The 23,329-nt window shown below is 52.6% G+C and overlaps 1 protein-coding gene across 5 annotated transcripts in view; it reads left to right on the plus strand.

Annotated features, from left to right (window-relative positions):
• SIPA1L3 (signal induced proliferation associated 1 like 3) overlaps positions 1-23,329 on the plus strand; it is a 253,444-nt gene that overhangs the window by 214,776 nt on the left and 15,339 nt on the right. For all 5 annotated transcript variants that reach the window (XM_018062310.1, XM_018062313.1, XM_018062312.1 and 2 more), the window contains 2 exons: positions 8,410-8,631; positions 22,557-22,722. In XM_018062310.1, coding sequence (XP_017917799.1) covers positions 8,410-8,631; positions 22,557-22,722 — 388 coding nt within the window. The remainder of the gene's footprint in view (positions 1-8,409; positions 8,632-22,556; positions 22,723-23,329) is intronic.

Genomic DNA, 23,329 nt, shown 5'->3' on the forward strand with positions numbered 1-23,329 from the left:
TGGCACACGGGCTCTAGGGCACGTGGACTCAGTAGTTGTGGCACGTGGGCTTAGTTGCCCCATGCCATGTGGGATGTTAGTTCCCAGCCAGGGATCAAACCCATGTCCCCTGCATTGGAAAGCAGATTCTTAACCACTGGACCACCAGGGAAGTCCCCAGGAGTGTTATTCTTATGTTTATTGTTGTTTAGCCTCTGAGTCATGTCTGACTCTTTGCAACCCTGTGGACTGTAGCCCACCAGGCTTCTCTGTCCATGGGATTCTCCAGGCAAGAATATTGGAGTGGGTTGCCATTTCCTTCTCCAGGGGATCTTCCTGACCCACAGATAGAACCTGTGTTTCCTGCATTGTCAGGCAGATTCTTTACCACTGAACCACAGGGGAAATCCCTGTTCTTATGTTTACTGACCCTAAAGCACCTACTGTGTGCCAGGTACCGTTTGAAACACAGTGGACAAAGTCAAGTCCCTCTTTTGTGGAACTGACACTATCCTGGAGAGAAAGCGAGGCAGACAGATAGCTGAGCAGCCATGTGCTGTTAATATGCCAGGTGGAGATAAGGTCTGGGAAGAAAACCCAGCTAGGCAGAGGTCCCGGAAGGCCTCTTGGAGGAGGTGATATTTCACAGGATGCATGGAAATGATCCAGGCAGGGGAAATAGCAGATGCCGAGTCCCTGAAGGTGAACTCATTTGCAGTGTTCTGTAGATGCTGTGCTGGCCAGACAGGCCGAATGGGAGAATGGCGGGAGGTCTGATTTGCACGGTGGGCAGGGACCCAGCTCAGGCAGGCTTACCAACCATGGTCAGATGCTGGGTTTTGGTTCTGAGAGACATGGGAGCCACAGAACATAATCTGACCTGTGTTTTAAGATCACTGTGGGCTCCTCAGGGGAACGTGGGCTGTCTCAGGGGTAGTAGGGATTGAGTTTGCCAGCACAACTCAAGGACTGACTGACTGCCAGGGAAGGGAAGGGCTCCGCCATGCCCAAACCCCCCACCCACTCCCTCCGCGCGCTCCAGCCCTCCCGTGGAAACCGCTGCAGCCTGTAGCAGCTTGTGCCCGTGGATGATTCCAGTGACTTCACAGACTCTGCCCCCAGACATTCGTCATGGGAGCCCGGCTTCCAGGCACAGGGCCAGGCGCCAGTGCCTGCTGCGGGCACGGCAGTGGGCTGAGCGATCCCAGGCGGGCAGCCACCTGGCCCCCCGCCCTCTCTCAAGGCAGCACACACTCCAGAGCCCCCTGGGTTTCCAGAGCAATTTGTCGGCGCTGTTTAGAGGCGATGCGCGGCGATGAGAGGCTCTCAGCTCCACATGGAGCTGACACGGCCAGGCATTCCCGGGCGGACAGGCAGGCAGGAAGCCCGCAGCCCTGCTTCCGCAGGCAGGGCCCTTGTCTCCAGGATCCCCTCCTGGGGGCACAGCCCTGAAAGGTAACATGAGGCCCTCAGGGTCCACTGGGCCCCACCCCGCTCGTGTAGGCTGGGAAGCCAAGGTCAAGGGGAGACACCTACTCGGAGAGTCACTGTCAGCTTGGGAAGAAGAACTCAGGCCATCTCCAGAAACTCCAGGGAAGGAGGATACCGAGCAGAAATCATGGGGCGGGGCAAGGGGAGGGCAAAGGCCCTGAGGTGGAAGTGTGTCTGGTGCGTTTGAGGAACAGTGTCCATGTGACCAGAGCAGAATGAGTGCGAGGGGGAGTGGGAGTTGCTGAGGGCAGAGAGGGGTCAGCCCCGATGGCGTGGGGCTCTGTGGACCGGGGAGGACCTGACCCTGAGCTGAGGAGAGTGGCGAGGGCTCTCACCCTCTGGCTGGGTTTGGGGTGAGGGCAGGAGGAGGCCACTGTGGGGATACCTAGGCACTGTGGCTGGAGGTGGGGTGGAGGTGGCTGGTGGCAGTTGGAGTCCCCGTTGATTTTGTGCCATGGAGTTTTTGCCCCATATTGTCACTCCTTCCACTTTCTAAAGACCTGATATTTTTGCTCCGAGGCTGAAGGCAGAATGTTGCCACGTGTGGCTACTACACTGAGCCTGATAATTCTAGCCATGTGCAGGGACTGATTCGGCTCTCAAGCCCCTGCCGGACACCAGGCAGAAAAGGCCCCACACAGGCCCCCCTGGGGGTATCTGGTGAGCAGCATATCCCAGGCTCTGGTCTCTGACTGCCTGTGTCCAGGTCACAACTCCACCACTAACCAGCTGCGTGGTCTCCACCAGGCTCCTTAGTTTCTCTGAGGCTCAGTTTCCTCGTCTGTAAAATGGAGGTGAGGATAGACTCTGTGGTCCAAGGCTGCGAGGAAACACACACACCATGGGTTTGAAGCAGCCAGCACAGGGCCTGAGACATAGCTGGTCCAAATACATCAGCTGCTGCTAGGTTCGGTTCTCATGTGTTACGTATTTGTCATGACTACCGTTGTCATCAAGAGTACAGGTTGGTGGTTAAACAGAACGTCTCTTGAGCCAGACTGCCTGGCTTTGTATCCTGGTACTGTCCTCAACCAGTTGTGTAATTTGGGGCATTATTTTAAAATCTCTCTGGGCCTCGGTTTCCCCACTTGGAACATAGGGAGAGTGGTACTTCCTGCCTCATGTGTTGCTGGGGCAACCGAATGAAGTGACGCCTCCGAGATGCTTGGAGCAGGGCCTCGCTGTGTGCACGGGCTCGGCGCCGGCCGCTGCCCTCACTACCACCTGCTCCGTCAGTGCTCTTCCTCCCAAAGGCAAGGGCAGGATTCCCCCGGTGATCTGGTGGCCAAGAGTCCACCTGCCGATGCAGGGGGCGAGGGTTCTGTCCCTGGTCTGGAAGGATTCCACATGCTGTGGGGCAACCAAGCTCAGGCTCCACAGCTACTGAGCCCCCACGCTAGAGCCTGTGAGCCTTGAGCACTGAAAACCGAGCACTCTAGAGCCCGTGCTCTACAATAAGAGAAGCCCCGGCAACTAGAGAGTAGCCCACACTCACTAAAATTAGAGAAAACCTATGCACAGCAACAAAGACCCAATGCAACCAAAAAGGCAGGGGTGCAGCTCCCTTTGTGCCTGTTGCCTGCCCGGGGCCACCCATCAGCCTCCCCAGGGATGAACAGACCAGAGCATGGCACACTCCCAGGCAGCTGTGCAGTTTCTTCATTCAGCCTACAGTTTTCCTGTTTTCACTCCAACAAAATCTTGACTGCTCCCCCTGAGATATAGCACAGGTAAATGCCCAGCCTCTCTGGGGGAAGGTGGGGTGAGAGTACAGAGCAGAATGCCCCCTCCTCAGCCCTGGGAGAGCCCGGAGCCTGGGCATTTAGCCCCTGGGCACACCACATCCCTGTGTGTCTGCAGCTCCAAGAGCACATCCCGGTGCCCAGGCCTACCCTGAGCACTTTGTGCAGATATGATCTCGTGAGGCAAGTGTGTTGTTGCCTCGATTCTCAGAGGAGGAAACTGAGGCTCACTGAGGGGAAGGGGCTCCAGCAAAGATTACAGCATGTCAGTCGGGGCTGGGATTGGACCCCAGGTCAAGTAAGCAGCATGGTCTATGTTCTCAGCATGGTTCTCCGGCAGCGCTCATGCCTCGTTTTTCAAGCTGAGGCTCGGGGAGGGCACCTGGCCTTGCAGGTGCTTCAGAGAAAAGGTGTATTCACTCTGTTGATTGCTGGTGGGGTAAGAACTCCACCCTGTGCTTGGCACCTGGCACAGCTCATGGTCCAAGGGGGAGTGAGAAGGAGCGCCCGTCTGAGCGGGCCGGGTTGAGAAGCACAGCATATTCAGAATAGTTCTTTGTGGCCCTGCTGTGTGTGGGGGGCACCCGTTCATGCCTGAGGCTGGTAGAGGTTGAAAGCAGGGATAGTCGTGGGAATGCCTTTGGCTCCAAGCAACAAGTCCCAGCTCAATTGGAGGAAGTCTGTTACCTCTGAGAACATGAAGTCCCACACTAGGGAGGGCCCCATGATTGGGGAATTTACTGACTCAAGGACTCAGGTTCTTTCCCTTTCTTTGTTCTGTCTCCATCGGCCTGCACACTGGCTCCCCTCTCAGTCTCAAAGTGACTGTCCAGATGGTCACCGTGTCAAGTGGAAGAAGAAGTGACGTTTACTACAAGTGGTCTTTGTTAGTTTTCCAGTGAAGAAACCTTCCCCAGAAGTCACCTACCAGACAGTCCACACACACACCTGATGCTTCACTGTCCACAAGTAGATCACAGACCTACCCCTGACCCGTCCCAGACAGGTGGCATCCAACATTCGGGATTGTGTCCTGGGCTGGGTGCCAGGTCACCTTCCTTGAGGCTGAGTAAAACCAGCCTTCATTTACAAGATGACGGGGAATAGGATGATACCCAGTGCCTGCCATAGGCTGAGGGAGCAAGCCCATCCCAAATGGGGCAATGGATGGAGCCAGCTGGCAGACACAGAGAACGGGCTGTTCTTCTTTGCCTCTTGCTTTGATTCTTAATATTTGCTTTGGCCATGCTGGGTCTTTGTTGCAGCACACAGGCGTTCTCCAGTTGTGGCATGGGGCAGAGGCTCTCTCATTGTGGCATGTGGGCTTCTCGGTGCAGAGCGTGGGCTTAGTTGCCCTGTGGCATGTGAGATCTTAGCTCCCCAACTGGGGATCAAACCTGCGTCCCCTGCCCTGGGGGGCAGATTCTTAACCACTGGACCCGATCTTCCTTTTTTTTCTTTATCATCTCTTGTTTGTTCTTTCCAGCTCATAAAAGCTGAACATGGCTGATGACAGGGTAGAGAAATATGTACTGTAGAAATATAAAAGTTAGGGTTAAAACCAGTTAGGATATATTCATAGAGTGGACCACCTGCAGCCATTGAAGGGGAGAGGGTTTTGTGTGGACTGACATGGAGAGAGCTCCAGGGCATGGTGTTAAAGTCAAAGCCAGGTGCAGAGCAAGCTCATGATAGGCTGCCATTTATGTTAAAAATGAAAATTGGGAGGCTACACACACTGGGCTCTCTGTTGAAGAAGAAGAAAGGGGGAAAGTCAAGGTTGCTTCAAATAAGGAGACTGAGCTGTCAGACAGCACTTTCATTTCTACCCTGTGCTGTGTATGTGGTTTCATCCCCCCCGTCATTACTGCCTCCAGAGATAATCAGTGTGCACTCCTCCAGAGATTTTTCTCCAAATCTGTACCAACCCAGGTCTATCAAACATATTTTGACGGTTACCCAAAACAGGGAAAGCATTTTACATTACACCCCAGTGTGGACATCCTCAGTAAAGTTTCACAAAACCACTTACCCTTGCCTCATATGAGGTACACTGAGGTTTTTTATTCCAGTCTGTTTCTCCCCACCCCCTACCCCAAATAACAGTCAAGATCTAGTACATTGATTTCATGGCCCACAGTTGGGGAAAAAACTATACATTTCCTTTTCATAAAAAAAAGACACCCCCCCCCAAAAAAAAGCCCAATAAACATTTGACAACCTATGTACATTTTAAAAAGAAAAAGCACGCTTTGCATGATGCCTCGTTTCCACTTCCTGTAGCTCAGGCATCTGTCTTCATCCATAAACAGAAGTTGACCTCATTCTTCACACTAGCTGCATAGTTTTTGATCCTATGGATATGCTTGGACTGATCTAAGAATTCAGGCCATGTCCAGCTTTTTCTTGTTTACACACAGCATTGCAGTGACCATCCTTGTATGTGCCTGCATGTCCTTGTGCAGGCTTTTCTGTGGCGTGGATTTCTGGGAGATCAGATGCTAGACTGACACTACTCACATCTTTCAGTTCAGCTCAGACACTGTCTCCTCCTTGGGGAAGCCCCTGTGACCTCCCCAGATCAAGTCCAATCCTGATGTTACATGCTCCGTGACTCCCTGGACAACCCCTCACCAGTGCACAACCTTGGACGTGTTGACAGATGTTGCTAAATTATAGAAAGTCTACATAAGTCAGTCAGAGCTTGCATTTTAAAGTCCATCCTGACAGTCTCCCTTAGGCTTGGGGTGTTTCAGCATTCACACTTAGTGACGTTGCTGGTGATGATTAGATTGGCATTCGCCGTTTTGCGCTTTGCTTTCTGTGTTCACTATCTTTCTCCTTTGCTCTTCCTGTACTTTTGCCTTTTGTGTTAAATTAGTTTTAGTACACCATTTGGATTCTTCTTAACTTTAATTATAGTATGCATCTTATCAATGTATTTCAGATGAGTGCTAACGGAATACCAACAAAATATAGACACTTTCCTCCAATAAAGCCCCGTTCCTTTCCCTCTCCTCTGTGCTGTTACTGTCATACATTCTGCATCCATATATGTTATAAACCAAACAATAGAGTGTTATTATTGCCTTATACAGTCTTACATGTAACTTTAGAAGTTAGAGAAGAAATAAGAAAACCTAAATATTCTATGTTGCTGCTCAGTTGTGTCCAACTCTTTGTGACCCCGTGTCTACAGCCCACCAGGCTCCTCTGTCCATGGGATTTTCCATGCAAGAATACTGGAGTGAGTTGCCATTTCCTTCTCCAAAATACTCTATGAAGTCTTTTATTTTAACCCATTCTTACCATCTTGGACCCTTCACTTCTCCATGTGAATTCAGGTCATCACCTGCAGTCATTTCCTTTCAGCCCAGGGAATTTTTACTTATTAGGCAGATGTGCTAGCAGTGAATTCCCTGAGTCTGTTTATCTGGGGACATCTTCATTCTGCCTTCATCTATGAAGGATAGTTTTGCTGGACATAGAAGTCTTGGTTGATGGTTTTTTCTCTCAGCACCTTGAAAATACCACCCCATTCTTGGCAACCCACTTCAGTACCCTTGCCTGGAAAATCTCATGAACGCAGGAGCCTGGTAGGCTGCAGTCCATGGGGTCGCAAAGAGTGGGGCACGACTGAGCAAATAACACACACTTGCATTGGTTCAAATGACAGGTCAGCAGTTGATTGTATTGATTTCCTCTGTATATGATGAATCTTTTTCTCTTGATGCTTTCAGAGGTTTTATCTTAGTGCTTGACTTTCACTTGTTTTTCTGGATGAAGTCTTTGTGTTTATCCTGGTGGGGATTTGTTGAGTTTCTTAGATGTGTAGATGAATGTTTTTTTACCCAGTTTGAGAAGCTTTTAGCCATTATTCCTTCAAACCTTTCTTCTGCCCCTCTTTCTCTTCTCCTTCTGGAACCCTCAGTGAGGTTTTGCGGTGGCAGAACTTGCTTGTTCATTGAGCTGGGCAGGGGGATGGGAGGAGCCCCAGGCTAAAACATCAGATTTCCTCTGTTCTTACCCTGAAGTTCAGTTTTTCAAGAAAATAAACAATACTTGGATTGTTGCATGTCCTCGGTCAATTTCCAGAGTGCTGAAATGGTTGTTTTTGTTGATTTTGTGCTTGGTGGAGAGAGAATTTGCCAGTCTTTTCATTCATCCATAGTCAGAAGTCCCACCCTTTAATTTTGCTAAATTGACCTTCAGTAAGTTTTTATTAACTTGCACTCCAAGGACATTAATTTTCCCATTAAAGACCTCTTACTTGAAGTGGAATTAGAATTTTATTTTAAAGTTTTAAAAGCTGATTTGCTTCAGTGGGGTCAGCAGTTGGGTCCCCAAGACTTGGGTCCTAATTAACCACATGAGGGTCATTGTAGCATTAACTCCACAGGAATCCAGCATTTGGAATATCGAGCTGTGGTTTTAGATTAGATCAGCTGGAGTGGTATCTGACGTGTATTAGTGCTCAAAAAATATTTGAGTGAAGATACTATGTGGCAAGGCATAAGTTTAACAAAAATAAGTTACAGAACAGTTTATTAGCACAGACTCAGTTATGTGAAAATATAATTCTCGCACCCTTCAAAAAAAAGGTTCCTGTTTTCCAGTTGTATACACAATTTTCTTTTTGTCTGTTTTTCTTTTTCTTCTTTCTTCTTTTTTTTTTTTTAAAGCCGTGCTGTGCTGCTTGTGGGAATTTAGTTCCTGGCCAGGGATCGAACCCAGGGCCCCAGCAGTGAAAGTGAGTCCTAACCATGGACCACCAGGGAATTCCCAACATGTGTGTTTTAACAATAGGAAAGGGTTAAGAAAGAAATATGGTGAACTGTAAACCATGGTTACCTCCAGAGATGGGTTGGCAGGACCCCCACCTTCAGCTGTGTAGGTTGTGCTCAGGATACAAAGAATCTCCAGGTGCTTAGGGAATCATCCACCCACAGAGGGTGACTTTTTTAGATACCCATAGAGGTACCAGCTGTGCTAGGAGGACATCGCTGGGAGGGAATGGGGGCTGTGAAGGCAGCATTACCTTTTCTCCACGTAGACATCTATGTATTAGAATTTTCACAACAGTATCTCTCCTATGTGAATGAACTATTTTTTTTGTTTCCCAAGAGTCGACTTAAACAGATGGACTTTTCGAAACGTAGGACAGAGTTGTTTTACTTTTCCAATTTTTACATTGCAGCGATATGAGCTCCAGGGCCGGCTACCCCGCTCAGGTTCACAAGACAGCCAGCACCGAGACCCCGCGGCCCTCACAGCTGGCCCAGGCCAGCGCCTTCCAGCTCTCCACCTCTGTCCCCAAGTCCTTCTTCTCCAAGCAGCCCATGCGCAACAAGCACCCCACGGGGTGGAAGAGGACAGACGAGCCCCCGCCACGGCCGCTCCCCTTCACTGACCCAAAGAAGTAAGTACCTGGGCACCTGGTGAGGCACCCCCAGAGCCAAGCTTGGCATCTCAGGGCAGGGGAGAGGGTGACCCCTCGCTCCCTCATATGTCAGTCACCATGCCAGTCTACACACTGGGAATACAACCACGCACAGGCCGACAGGGTCCCTGCCCTCCAGGGGGCCATGCTGGTTGGGAACACAGACGGCAGATAGGGTGACTAAGAAAAGTGTGCAGAGTCGGGTGGTGGCGAGCCTTGTGACACATCTGGATGAAGACCCTTCCAGGCAGAGGGAACAGCAGCTGACAGACCCTGCGGCAGGAGCGGGCTTGGTCTGCGGGGGAAGGCCAGTGTGGCTCGGACCATGTGAGCACATGAGGTCAGAGAGGCAATGAGCACAGGCCGTGGAGGGTTCTGTGGGCCCCAGGTAAGGGCCTGGGTGTCTGCTGTAATTCAGGGGGAACCGCAGAAGGGTCTGGAACAGAAGGGGACAGACCTAAGTTGGGTATTCACAGGGCCCCTGTGGCTGCATGTGGAGCATGGCCTGCAAGGGACCAGGAGACAGGGGGCGCTGGTGTGATGGTCCAGGCAGGACATAAGAGGCCTGGGGTGGGATGGAGGCTGAGGAGGAAGAAGGAGGCAGCTTTGGGATAGATTCTCTGAAATGGGAGCTAGCAGGTTCCGCTGGCAGATCGGATGTGATGTGAGAGAAAGAGCGAGGTGAAAGGTGATACCAGGTCTTTCAACCTGGAGGATGGGCAGACTCTTCTTGAGCTGAGATGGGGACTGAGTGGGGAGTGGGCTCAGGGTTGGAACTGTAGCTGCTGCTGCTAAGTCACTTCAGTCGTGTCCGACTCTGTGCGACCCCATAGGCGGCAGCCCACCAGGCGCCCCCGTCCTGGGATTCTCCAGGCAAGAACGCTGGAGTGGGTTGCCATTTCCTTCTCCAGTGCATGAAAGTGAAAAGTGAAAGGGAAGTTGCTCAGTCATGTCTGACTCTTGAGACCCCATGGGCTGCAGCCTACCAGGCTCCTCCATCCATGGGATTTTCCAGGCAAGAGTACTGGAGTGGGGTGCCATTGCCTCTCCGTGGAACTGTAGAGTGAACTGTAAACCATGGTTCCCTCCAAGTGGGGAGCTCCAGAGCTCAGGGCTGGACGGGTTACCCTTTATTATTTTTTAGCTGCACTGGGTCTTGGTTGCTGCACGAGGGCTTTCTCCAGTTGCAGTGAGCAGGGGCTACTCTCATTGTGGTGCACAGGCTTCTCATTTTGGTGGCCTCTCTTGTTGGAGCACAGGCTCTGTGGCACATGGGCTACAGTAGTTGCAGCTTGCAGGCTCTATAGAGTACAGGCTCAGTAACCCTGAGGCATGTGGGATCTTCCCAGACCAGGGATCAAACCAGTGTCCCCTGCATTGGCAGGCGGATTCTTAGCCACCGGACCACCAGGGAAGCCCACAGATGGATTTCTGTTGTGATGTTCGGTAGACACGGAGGAGGCAGTCGGGTAAGGAGTCTGGAGCTCCGGGGAGAGGTCAGGCTGGAGAGAATGGGACTATTGTCAGCATAAAGGCTGGAGAGGAGGGGGATGTAGGCCTCCGCCTGAGATCCCTCAGTGTTCATATGAGGAGGAGGAGCCAGTGAAGGAGGAGCCCAGACGAATGTGGGGTCTGGGAGCCCAGGGTGACGACTGGGAGCAATCAGGGAGCATAGGGTTGAGCCTCCCAGAGGTGACTAGAGGATGCCAGAGAGAAGCCAGGGCAGAACAGGAGGCAGCTGGTTTGGGGCATTTTGCTCTGAAACCAACAAGAAGAGAGGAGTGGTCAGTTAAAAACCGGTTCTTTGAATTTGGAGGTTTTATTTATTTTAATTTGGCTGCACTGCGCAGCACATGGGATCTTAGTTCCCCAACCTAGGATCGAACTCGTGCCCCCTGCATTGGAAGTGTGGAGTCTTAACCACTGGACCACCAGGGAAGTGCCAGGTTTTGAAGTTAGAGTACAATGATACTGAAACTTTATCCAGTACTCACCACATGCAAGTTTGGGTGCTGAGCTCTAGTCCATGAATTGATTCACTGAACCCATCTCAACAACCCTTCTATGGGTTGTTGTTCAGTCAGTCATTCATTTCCAACTGTGTGACCCCATGGACTGCAGCACATCAGGCTTCACCATCTCGTGGAGTCTGCTCAAACTCATGTCCATTGAGTCAGTCATGCCATCCAACCATCTCATCCTCTGTCACCTCCTCCTCATCCCGCCCTCAATCTTTCCAAGCATCAGGGTCTTTTCCAGTGAGTTGGCTGTTCGCATCTGGCTGCCAAAGTATCAGAGTTTCAGCCTCAGCGTCAGTCCTTCCAGTGGGTAGTCAGAGTTGATTTCCTTTAGGATTGACTGGTTTGATCTTGGAGTCCACGGGGCCCTCAAGAGTGTTCTCCAGCACAACAGTTGGAAAACATCGTCACGTTCTTTGGCTCTCAGCCTTCTTTATGTTCCAACTCTCACGTCTGTACACGACTACTAGAAAAGTCATTTCTAGTGATTTTTGACTAGATGGACCTTTGTCTGCAAAGTGATGTCTTTGCTATTTAATATGCTGTCTAGGTTTGTCATAGCTTTTCTTCCAAGGAGCCGGCATCTTTTAATTTCATGGCTGCAGGCACCGTCCCCGGTGCTCCATGAAGCAGACCTGTCATTTGCCCAGCTTTACTGAGGAGGCCCAGAGGCTCACAGCTGGGAAGGGGTGGAGCTTGGGTCAGAACCCAGAAAGCCACGGCTCCTCTTCAGGTGGGGGGCCTGCCCTCCTCCGTCCTGTTCTCTGTAACGTCCTCTCTCATGACCTGGAGGGGGCCATTCAGATGTGTGGTGACACACAGAGCTCATAAGGAGAGAGGTGTCAGGATCCCTGGAGAGGTGGGCGAGCGAGCAAGCCGGGAATCCAGTTCACGCTGCTCGGTGACAGCCGGGGGCCACTCTGCAAACTAGATTTTGATCCTCCCCTCCCCTGACTAAAACCTCCAGCGGCTTGCCCCGCTCCCAGGACTAATGACAAAGGCGCTCCTTTCCTGAGCGCATATATCGTACCAGCCACTAGCGCACCGTGCGCTTTGCCCAGACTCCCACCTGGACCCCACACAGCGTGCCCGTCACCCCTCTGCCCTCCTCTCCCACGCTCCCCCAGGCTTGCTTCGCTCCACCCGCCCGGCCTCTCCCGGCTCCTCGGTCTTGAGTCCCACCACGTGCAGGCCGACCTCAGGGCCTCTGCAGTGGCTGTCACCAGTTCCCAGGATGCTCTTCCTCCACGTCTTGTGGCCGAGGTGGGGTTCCGGAGCTTGGTCTGGTGCCACCTCCTTATTCGGGTCTCCCCAGCCTTCCGTCCCTGCTGCCGTCACTCCCTCCCTGGTCTCCGTTCCATGGCCCGTTCCTCCACTGGAAAGCAGGTGACAATCTTGGTCACAAGACAGGTGTCACCTGACACTGTGTGGGCACTCCATCAGTGAGTGGGATGTCTGAGCCTCACATCACACTCCATTCTCACTGTAACCCCATAAAATACGGTAAGGCCCTCATTTTCCGGGTTGCCAGAGGGTCCAGCCCTGCTGGCCCCACTCTGCTCCTCCATGGGAGTGGCTGCCCTGGCCTCCCCAGCACGCGTGCTGTCCCTTCTGCCTGGGTGCCCCCTGCCTCACTGGCTCCGTCCTGCCCACCTGGAGTTTGCTGGGGCTGCCATAACAAAGCACTGCAGATGGGGGCTCAATAGCACAAGTGTCTTTCCTCGGAGCTCTGGAGGCTGGAGGCTGGAGCCAGGGTGGAAGCAGGGTTGGTTCCCTCTGTGGGCAGAGAGGAAGTGTCTGTAGCATGCCTCTCTCCCGGCTTCTGCTTGATTCGCCAGCAATCTGTGGGGTTTCTTGGCATGTAGATACATCTGGGTGTGTGTCTCTGTGTCCACGTCTCCCTTTATAAGGACACCGGTTGTTAGATTAGGGTCGCTCTTAATTGCCTCATTTTACCTTGATTGGGCTTCCCTGGTGGCTCAGATGGTAGAGAATCTACCTTCAATGCAGGAGACCTGGGTTTGATCCCTGAGTCAGAAAGATCCCCTAGAGAAGGAAATGGCAACCCACTCCAGTATTCATGCTTGAAGAATCCCATGGACAGAGAGGTTGGCAGGCAACACAGTCCATGGAGTAACAAAAAGTCGGACACAACTAAGCGAGTAACACTTTGACTTTACCTTGATTACCTCTGGAAAGACACCATTTCCACATCAGGCCAAATTCTGATATTTGGGACTTAAACATATCATTTGAAGGAGACCCATAACGCCAGCCCTCAGGTCTCTCACAGACCTGCCATCCTCAAAGAAACTTCCAAGCCCCACACCAGGCTCATCCGTCCCATGGACCCCACACTTCTTCCCCTGCTTGGCCTCTATCCAGAGCTCATCACAGTCTTTTGCTAGATATTCAGTTCTTTCCTGTCAACCCATTGGACTAAGGGTACTGGGACAGCAGACCCACCTGGGCCCCATCCAGGACAAGGTATGTAGTAGGCGCTCAGAAAATATATCTGGCAGATTTCCCTGGTGGTCCAGTGGTTGGGACTCCACGCTTCCACTGCAGGGGCACAGGTTTGATCCCTACACCAACCGAGATCCTACACGCCACCGTGGCATGGCTGAAAAAAAATAGATACCTGGACAGGTGACAGCCAAAAACAAACAGCAGCCCCCTTTTCCCACCATAAGATCCAAAGAAAGCTTTTTATGTCTGTGTGTGCATTGCGTAAAAATATGTAAACTAAATATATACAATACTGGGGGACACAGAATAGTTTCATGGTTTCTTATATTTATTCATTTGGTTACAGATACATTTTTAAAATTACGTGCTTTAAGTAATATGTTAACTTAGAATTAATGCTTTTGTCCACGTGCTTTTAAGAAAGCTGCTTTATTCAAACTCTCCCCGAGCATTTTGGAAATGTCTTTGTCATTGTTAGAGACACTTCTGAGTCACCTAACCTAGTTTTCCAGAAAACATTGTCTTTACTTCCAGCTAAAGTATTTGAGGCTAAACATGTTTTTTTTTAACCTGTGTATAATTCTGTTGCTGAAATTTTATCCCAAGGCATGAGAACTCATTTGCATAACTTATTTACCTACTTTTACTGGTACCTCCCCTGCCAAGTGGGCTTCCCCAGTGGTGCGGGGGTAAAGAATCTGTCTGCCAGTGCAAGAGACGCAGGTTCAGTCCCTGGGCCAGGTAGATCCCCTGGAGGAGGAAATGGCAACCCCCTCCAGTGTTCTTGCCTGGAGAATCCCCATGGACAGAGGAGCCTGGTGGGCTACAGTCCATGGGATCAAAAAGAGTCAGACACGACTGAGCGACTAAGCGCGCCCGCGTGCACTCGCGCACACACACACACACACACACACGCTTATAAGCTCTTTACCTTTTTTAACTCATTTAACCTTCACTACGCACAGTGAGTTGTAGGACACACACACGCTGACACACACACACACACACACTCATAAGCTCTTAACCTTTTTTAACTCATTTAACCTTCACTACGAACAGTGAGTTGTAGGACTTTGTAGCCCATTTTCCAGGTAAGAAAAATTGAGGTACAGAATGGTTAAGTCATTTGCCCAAATTCACTCTGTTAGTTAAGGTTAGTCATTGCAGGTGTCATGGTTGTACAAAGGTCACCACATATTTCTTTTAACATTTATCTTCACTTATTGGCTACCCCCAGCCTTAATGGCAGCACGCAGAAGCTTTGATCTCTACTGTGCATGCGGAGTCTTTAGTTGCCACACGTGGGACCTTAGTTCCCTGACCAAGGATCAGACCCAGGCCTTCTGCATTGGGAACTCAGAGTCTTAGCCACTGGACCACCAGGGAAGTCCCATAGGCCACCCCTAATATGACTGTGTCCCCAAAGGAGTAATCACCAAATCTGCCTCCTTTCTCATTGATTCTGGTCAGGGACCTCTAACATATCCCCAGAGCGCTATAAATGGCTGCAGCCAGCACAGGGATGCTGTCTTTCAGCCAGGCTGTGTGGATGGGGCTTTACAGACCCCCCAGGTCCTCCCAGTGACCCTATTTCTAGAGGAGGAAGCTGATGCACAGTTAGAAGTGCGTAGCCTGGGTCACCCAACTGGAAGTGGCAGAGCTAGGATTCATACCTAGAAAGGGAACTGGCAGGGCATCTCATCATGGGAAAGACTCAGGCAAGGCTCGCATCCAAGGCCGGACTCGCGCCTTCTGAGGACTACTGACTTCTCGGAGGAAACAGTCACCTGTTGGGGGCGCATGCTCCATTGCACGAAAAGCAGGGAGTGAGCTGTACCCTGAGGGGACCCAGGGCACTGAGGTGGAAGCCCCCCACCCCCCGCACCCAGCCCCTCTGCTGCAGGCCCCGGTCAACACTGCAGCTCTGCCTCAGGAGAGGGCCGAACAGCCCCATTTTGACTGCTTTGTCGCAGGACGCTGAACTCACTGGCCTGCCTTCCCCCGACCATGAGAGCAACACAGCCTGGGGGTCGGGAAGGACTCCCTCGTTGGCCGCTCACCCCTCCCTCACTCAGCTGGTCTCTCTTTAGACTGGCATGACATCCTCCCCACCTCCCGGCTGTGAGGACTTCCTGAGGTAACCCCAGCACGAAGGTTGAGCTGCACAGGGCTGAGCAGGAGAGAGGGTGACCAGGGTGGCCAGGCTGGGCCCCCACGGAGCAGGAGACAGAACCTGTGGCCATCAGCCCCCTTCCTCAGCCGTCCAGGGCACCTCCTCCCCGCCAGGCCGGTCTCAGCCCGACTGAAAGGCTGGCGTGTGGCGGCCCTGCTGGCCCTGGTCCCTGCAGACAGGGCCTGGTGAGGAGGAGGCAGGCGTGCCCTAGGGAATAGCCTGCTTATTGCTTACAGTGGAGCAGTGGTTGTGGCGGGTGATCCCCCAGGTCACATCTGGGGACCCAGGCTCCAAATGTCCTCATCCATCAGAAGGGCAGTCTTGGGACTTCCCTGGTGGGCCAGTGGTGAGGACTCCCACTTCAGCTGCAGGGCCATGGGTTCAATCCCTGTTCGGGGAACTAAGATCCCATATACTGCATGGCGTTGCCAAAAAGTGGGGGTGGGGGGGATGAGCAGCCTGGGGCCTGAGAGAGAGGGAGTGCTCAGGGGGCGAGCTTTGTTGCAGCTGCTGTTACTGCCACCGCAGTCAGGAGCAGTCCCCCGAGTCAAGCCCAGGACCCGACTCTGCGGTCACTGTGTCAGAAGCTCTCAGGGCATCAGTGCTCTTGCCGGTAAAGCAAGGCGATGGAAGTGATGGCCACGGGGAAGGAACGTAGCCCCGTGAGACACCCCAGCTCCAGAGTGGGGGCCCACACCCCCAGAGCCGCCGTCACTGCGTCCCAGGCACACTGAGCACTGTGATCGTTCATCAAGAGCAAATCTCAGGCGGCTCAGAGCATAGGGCAGATGTGGCTTCCGAGCATCATCCACTCACCATGCCTCGGTCCCCAGCCTCTAAAGGGGAGGACGGGGTGCCTCCCTCCCTGAGGTGGCACAAGGCGTCAGCGAGGCCTCGGAAAGGGCCGCTCAGCGTGGGCACTGGCATCTAGCGGTTGACGCCTGGCCTGCAGGTGCCCTCCTTCCTCAAGTTTAGGGGCCCTGGGTTCAGCTCAGCACAGCCACGGAAGCAGCAGCGTCCCCACCCCACGGCAGGGTCGACCCCCACCCCCACCCGCCTCTCCCAGCCAGCCTTCCAGGAAAGTCGGCATGCAGCCCAAGGCGCAGACTCGATGAGTGTCCTCGCCAGCAAGGCTGGCAGAACCCCCAGCTCAGGCAGGCCAACCGACAGTGGTGCTAATTAGCTTAATTAACCCAGCCCCAAGGGAGCTGCCTGGGTTGGAGGCCAGAGCGCCCAGTCGTCTGGGATCAGGCCCAGCCAAGTCAGAGCCTTTGGTCGCCTTCCACTCCTGGCCCAGGCATCACAGGAAAAAGAAGTTGCTGTTGTCCTGCTCCTAACTACAGGGCCTTCTTTGTCATTTTTCTGTCTCCCTCTTTCTTTTCTAATGTGAGTGGTTTAATTCCCCAGCGTGGCAAATGCAAGTTCAAACAACACGGGCAAATGAGGGACTCTGTCCAAGGCTGTCAGTCAGAACTTTGAGAGAGGGTACCTCCTTCTGGGTGTTTTCTTCATTTGTGTGTTAGATGGTAAAACATGCAGAGAGTAAAAACCAAACTAGTTCAAAAGGGTGTGCCGTGAAAACCAGGCCTGTCTCCCTTCCCTGGCCCCTAGCCATCTAGCTCCCCTCCCCGGAGCAACCATTGTTTCATTTCTTGTCCGTCCTTACAGAAATGTTCTGAGCACACGTGAGTGTGTGTGTTTCCTTCCCGCCTCCCCCTTTTTTTTTATCCGTGGGGTCACCTCCTGTCTGTGCTTCAGCCTCTTTCACTTGCTCTTTTCTCAGCTTGGCGACAGTTCCATATTAGATAGAACACAGAAGGTGATCTCATTCTTTTTAACAATCAGAGTCGAGTCCATTTTATCCTCAGAGGTCATTAGATTTAAACATTTATAAAGACCAAAGATCTTGAGAAGAAGGAAAAAGATCAGAGGTGCACAAACCCAGTTTTTTTCATTTTAACCCGGAATTAATGCCATCTTAAATTATTGCTTAGAATTTTCAGTTTAGACAATACATTAGGAAATCCTCCCGGAAGAGAGAGAGTGTGGACAAAAATGATGAGTTTGACTCTCCGCACTGAATTTCATCATATTTTATTCCCTTTAGATATGTCATAGCTGCCCACTAACAGTCTCAGGCCATGTGGAACTTGCAGTGTGTAGATACGATGTGGAGCTGAGGGTCGGAGAGGAGGTTCCAGCAGGATTTCTTCCAGGGAGCCAGCCCTCCGCTGGACAACCAGGAGAGCCCCACTCAAGTCCTAGGGGTTCTGAGAGCTGGGAAGATGGTTTCAGCAAATGAACCCAAACAGAGCAAGGAAGGAATGCTTGTGTTCTCCTGGCTTGACTTTTAAAGTACCTCTGTCCTTTTGTTAATTTATTTTTGTTGGCTGTGCTAGGTCTTCATTGCTGTGCACTGGCTTTCTCGAGTTGCAGCAAGAGGGGGCTGCTCTCTACTTGCGGTGCGAGGGCTTCTCATTGTGGTGGCTTCTCTTGTTGCAAGCATGGGTTCTAGGGTGCGTGGGCCTCAGTAATTGTGGTACACAGGCTTAGTTGCTCCGTGGCACGTGGGATCTTCCCAGACCAGGGGGCAAACCCATGTCCACAGCATTGGCAGACAGATTCTTAAACACTGCACCACCAGGGAAGTCCTCTCTACTTTCTCCTGGTTTATGGAAGTCATTTAAGCTTGCTGGGAAAGGAAGGGAGAGCGGAAGGGAAGTTGGAAGGAAGGAAGGAGATGGGTAGGGAGGTTGGCTGATGGGTTGGAAGGAAGGTCAGTTTTGTGTGATACACATTTAACAACTCAGTCAGTGTGCCTGCCAGTCTCGTCCCCAACCCTGGACATAAACACAGACTGCAGGTGAGGTGGGAGGAGTGGGACCCCAAAACAGTTACACAGGACAAATGGCTGTGAGATGAAGACAGTGAAGAAGTAGCCCAGGAGAGTGTGATGTAGCTCACCTGGGCTGGGAGGGAGCCACAAACGGTGGAGTGTCAGGGAAGGCCTCTCTGAGGATGTGGCATTTGAGTGAAGCCGGCTGGATGAGAAGCTGCCATTTGTGGGGAATGTTGGGGAGGTTGCTCTGGGCAGACAGAACAGCAGGTGCAAAGGCCCTGAGGCAGGGACTTCCCTGGTGTGTTTGAGGAACCTTGGGAAGCCTGTATGGGAGGAGATGAGGGCTGAGGTGGGGTAGAACAGATTGTTTTGGACCTGGTGGGCTGTGGCGAGGATGTTTTTAGAAAGAAAATCCCTCTCACATACCCACCTTAGGAGCTGAGAGTTTGGTAAACTTGAATATACCACGCTAAGCTGTGTGTGGGGCTTTCCTGATGGCTCAGACAGTAAAGATTCCACCTGCAATGTGGGAGTCCTGGGTTCGATCCCTGGGTTGGGAAGATCTCATGGAGATGGGCACGGCAACCCACTCTAGTATTCTTGCCTGGAGAATCCCATGGACAGAGGAGCCTGGCGGGCTACAGTCTATGGGGTCACAAAGAGTTGGACACAACTGAGTGACTAAGCACAGCACAGCATAAGCTGTGCGCGAGTTTTGTTTCCTAAAAATGCTTTCACACCGTACATACTTTTTATATATATATATTTATTTGGCTGCACCAGGTCTTAGTTATGGCACACAGAATCTTTAGTTGTGGCATGAGAACTCTTAGTTGCCACATGTGGGATCTAGTTCCCTGACCAGGGATCAAACCTGGGCCCCCTGCATTGGGAGTATGGAGTCTTAGCCACTGGACCGCCAGGAAAGTCCCCATAACTTGTTTACTCCCATGACGTATCTGGGCAAACCTCCTCCTGTGTCATGTGGCCCAAGTCCTCTTGTCTTCAGCAGCTAGAGGGGATTGTTCTGGGGCCCTCCCTGCGGGGCCTCACCCTGCCAGTACTGTTTCCTCTGTAGTCAGGACTTCATGAAGCGTCCCCACGCACCTGGCCCCGTAAAGGGGACACTCCCAGACGTAGAACTCCTAGGGTGGAGAGAGTGCACAGTTTTACATTTTCAGCAGGTCATTTTACACCCTTCCCAGAGGGGGGCCTCGTGGACAGCACCCCTTGTGCGGGGATTCTGGGAAATGGTAAAATCAAAAGGGAAGCGGCAGGGGTGAGGCCCTTTCGAGCTCCCAGGGGAACAGCATGTACTCTGGGGTGTGTGTGTGTCTTTCTTGCTTTTGTCTGGTTCTCTCTTTTGGATAGAAAGCCTTTCGTTTGCCCAGAAAGCATACTTCCCTAGTAATGACAGAGCCAGAATTACCCTAGCCCTGGAATTCTCATTTGAAAAGGAATACGACCTAAGGAAAAAAAAAAAAACACTTAACCACCCTCTCTTCCTTCCTTTGTTGAAATCCCAAGGCTGGCAGCTGAGAAAATAAGAGAAAAAATAAAAAACATGGACTTCAGTACCCTCAGGAGCCCAAGATATCTTATTTCTTCCTGAGTTCAAAGACTCTTCTCTTTTTCTTTCTTGAGTTAACACAATGATGAAGTCTAGGTGTCAGCTCTTTTTTAAACTAGTTTTTATTATTATTTTTGTTACAATACATGATTATAGCAAAATAAATTCAAGCAGTTCAGAAGGGTGTTTGTATCAGATGAAAAGTGAAAGTTTCATTTTTCCATCTTCTAATATGACTCCTACTTCCCAGAAGTAATCATTGTTCATAATTTCTTCCAGGATTTTTTTTTTATGTATAAAAACTTTTTTAAAAATACTTATTTATTTGGCTGTGTCTGGTCTTAGCACATGGGATCTTTGTTGGGGCATGCGAGCTTCTCCAGTTGGGGTGCCTGTGTTTCTCTTCAGTTATGGTTCCTGGGTTCAGTTGCCCTGCAGCATATGGGTATCTTAGTTCCCTGACCAGTAATTGAACCCATGTCCCCTGCATGGAAAGGTGGATATTTAACCATGGGACCACCAGGAAAGTCCCTATAAAAGCGTACCATTAAACCCGATGTGATTATGTTCCACACACTGTACGTCTTTCATGCACCATCTCTTTGATAGAAACGTGACAGCCAAGCACTGTCGTGATGCCCGTGGGCTCTGCAGCCCGGTGGCCTGGACTGGAATCCTACCTCCTCTGCTCCCAGGCTGTGTGACTGTGGACGGTTACTTTAACCTCTCCGTATCTCCGTTTCCCACCTGTAAAGTGGAGATGCCAATTAACAGTGGCTCCCAGGGAGGGCTGCTGTGTGGATTTCACAGGTCAGCTCACATGGAGCCCTCGGACTGGTAGATAGCGCCTGGCTCTGCGCTTCTGTTAGCTGTCATTATTTCTTTCCAGGGGAGGGGGGGTGGCAACACCTCAGATGAGGGATCCAGTGTTGGCTGGAAAAGTAGGACCTGATCCCAAAGGCTGGGCCAGACTCAGGAGGCAAGAGGAGACTGCAGAGGAAGTCCCAGGAGTGGAGGACAGAGAGCCCCCAGGAGCCAGCCTGGGCCAGGGAGCTGGGGTGCCAGCCTGTGGTGCCTGCAGAATGGGGAAGGGGCAGCAGGAGAGGACTGTGCAGCTCAGGGTGCCCAGCACCCGCAGGGAAACGGTTAGGAGAGCAGCTCTCATCTTCCCAGCGTCCGCTCAGTGAGGTGCTGGCCGTGCAGTTTGCAGCAAACTCCAAAATGTAGTAAGGTCACTGTGTTTTCCCTGTGTGCAAACCAAGGATCAGAGAGGTGGTATGACTTGCCCAGGGTCCCACAGCAGGAACAGGCAGAGTCTAGACTCAGACCCAGACCTGTCTGCCCACTAGGGCTCCTGCTCTTAACCCCAGACTGTGCCTCAGTGACTTTTAGCTCATAGAGTCTTCTGGAAGGCAGCCCTGGGTCAGCTTTGGGAATGCTGAAGAAGAGTGTGGTGATCAGAGTGACCCTGGCTCACAAATCAGCTTCTGGAACAAGATTGGAAGTTGCTCAGTCATGTCCGACTCTTTGTGACCGCATGGACTATATAGTCCATGGAATTCACCAGGCCACAACACTGGAGTGGGTAGCCGTTCCCCTCTCCAAGGGCTCTTCCCAACCCAGAGGTCAAATGCAGTCTCCGGCATTGCGGGAGGATTCTTTACCAGCTGAGCCACCAGGGAAGCCCAACGAGAATGGGAGGCGCCCAGTAGAAAAGCGAGATAGCAGTCAGAGGCTGCTGCAAGCCCTTGTGCCTCGTCTTCTAGGTCCTCCCAGCCACCCCGCGATGTTTGAGCCTACCCACGTGATGGAAAGCAGAGTGAGGGGGATCTGGTGCCAGGCCCTGGAGCGCCCAGGCCAGAGGTCCACTGTCTGTGGTCCAGCTCTGGCCCAAAGAGACCAGCCCCCCAGGGGAGTCTAACTCTGTGGGACCCCCTCCCTCTTCTGTGGCTGAGTCCCTGGTCCGCACCGTCCCTGTTTTCCACCTGAACAACTCCAGAGTCTCCTGTCTCCTTGTTACCATGAGGGTGGTGTCGCAGCCCACAGCTCTTCTAAAGCACAAATCAGGACCAGGCACTCACCAGCTCAGACTCTCCAGATGCAATCCTGAGACCCTTCTGTGGCTCATAAGTTCCCGAACACCTGCCCCAGCCCCTCCCAGACCTCCCCGCCTCCCCCTCACCGTTTTGCCCCCCACGCCTCTGTTAACTCACCAGGCTTGTTCACACGTCTCAGCCCAGCACTCACTGTTCCCCTCTATCTGGCATCCTCTTCTACCAGATTCCTGCCTTCCCTTTCTGCTCAGATGTCATCCCCTTAGAAAAGCCTGCCTTGGGGTTTCCCTGGTGGCCCAGTGGTTGAGACTCCATGCTTCCAGTGTAGGGGCCGCGGGTTTGATCCCTGAGCAGGGAACTAAGATCTCCATGCCATGTGGCACTGCCAAAAGATGACAAGAAAACCCAGCCTGCATCTCCAGCGACCCCTATCCTTTTACCCAGCTTGCTTCTCCTCGGAATCCCTCTCTCCACCTCGCATTATGGGGTCTCCCCCTGCTCATTTATTCACGGTCAGTCTCTCTGACAGGTCTGCCCCACACTCACTGCTGTGTTCCCACTGCTGAGCACACACACGGCGCAGAGTGGGTTTCCAGGACACAGCTGGGGGATGGGCAAGTGGAGAGGGTGACCCCGGTCTCGTCTCTGTCCATCCTCACCGGGTGACGTGGGGAAGCTGCGGTCACTTATCCAGTGGCGGTCAGCTCCCTGGGGTCAGGACGGCTTTGAGAAGCGACTCGAGCCTCCTGAGACCCTTCTGACCGTGACCTTCTCCTTCCAGGCAGGTGGACAGCAGCACGAAAAACGTCTTCGGGCAGCCACGGTTGAGGGCCTCCCTCCGAGACCTCCGCTCCCCACGGAAGAACTACAAGTCCACCATCGAAGATGACCTAAAGAAACTCATCATCATGGACAACCTGGCGCCCGAGCAGGAGAGAGACACCGGCGTACGTAGAGGCTGCCCCTGCCAGGCCAACACCCTTGCTCGCATGCGTGCAATCAGGCAGAGGGGGGCAGGGCCAGGCCGGGGCAGCTCCCTGCACTCCTGCCTCTTCCTGCTCGCCGCACCCACCGGCCTGTTGGGGGGTGTGTGTGCCCCTGCAGCCAGGAGTCAGGACGTCACGTTGGTCAGGGATAGGATCACAGCGTGAGCCAGCCTGGCAGGCTCGCGGGGGCTTTATCCCCACTGGACCGCTCTCACATCCTCCCCGAGTGCAGGGTGGAAGCAGCACCTGCCTGCCCAGACCACAGGACCAGGAGTGGAGGGACTGCTCAGGGGGCACTTGGGCTCCCGTGACCCAGAGGTTGAGGGAGGCCAAGACAGCAGGCGTTCTCTGTCCCTCTCGTCTCTGCCTCCCCTGGTGGGCCAGGCGCTTGGGCAGGTGCACTCTTGTTGGGACCTGGGTGGCCCCAGTCTCTGCAGGGTTTCCTCCCACCGGCTCTGGGGGGAGCCAGTACTCTGTCCCAGGTGGTCCCCACCAACACCTGGGTCTCCTGCTCTAGCTGAGGTCGCCCCACCTTCCCTACCTCCCCTGGAGCTGGAGAGTGGAGGTG

This window comes from Capra hircus, chromosome 18, assembly GCF_001704415.2.
Source record: "Capra hircus breed San Clemente chromosome 18, ASM170441v1, whole genome shotgun sequence".
NCBI lineage: Eukaryota > Metazoa > Chordata > Mammalia > Artiodactyla > Bovidae > Capra > Capra hircus.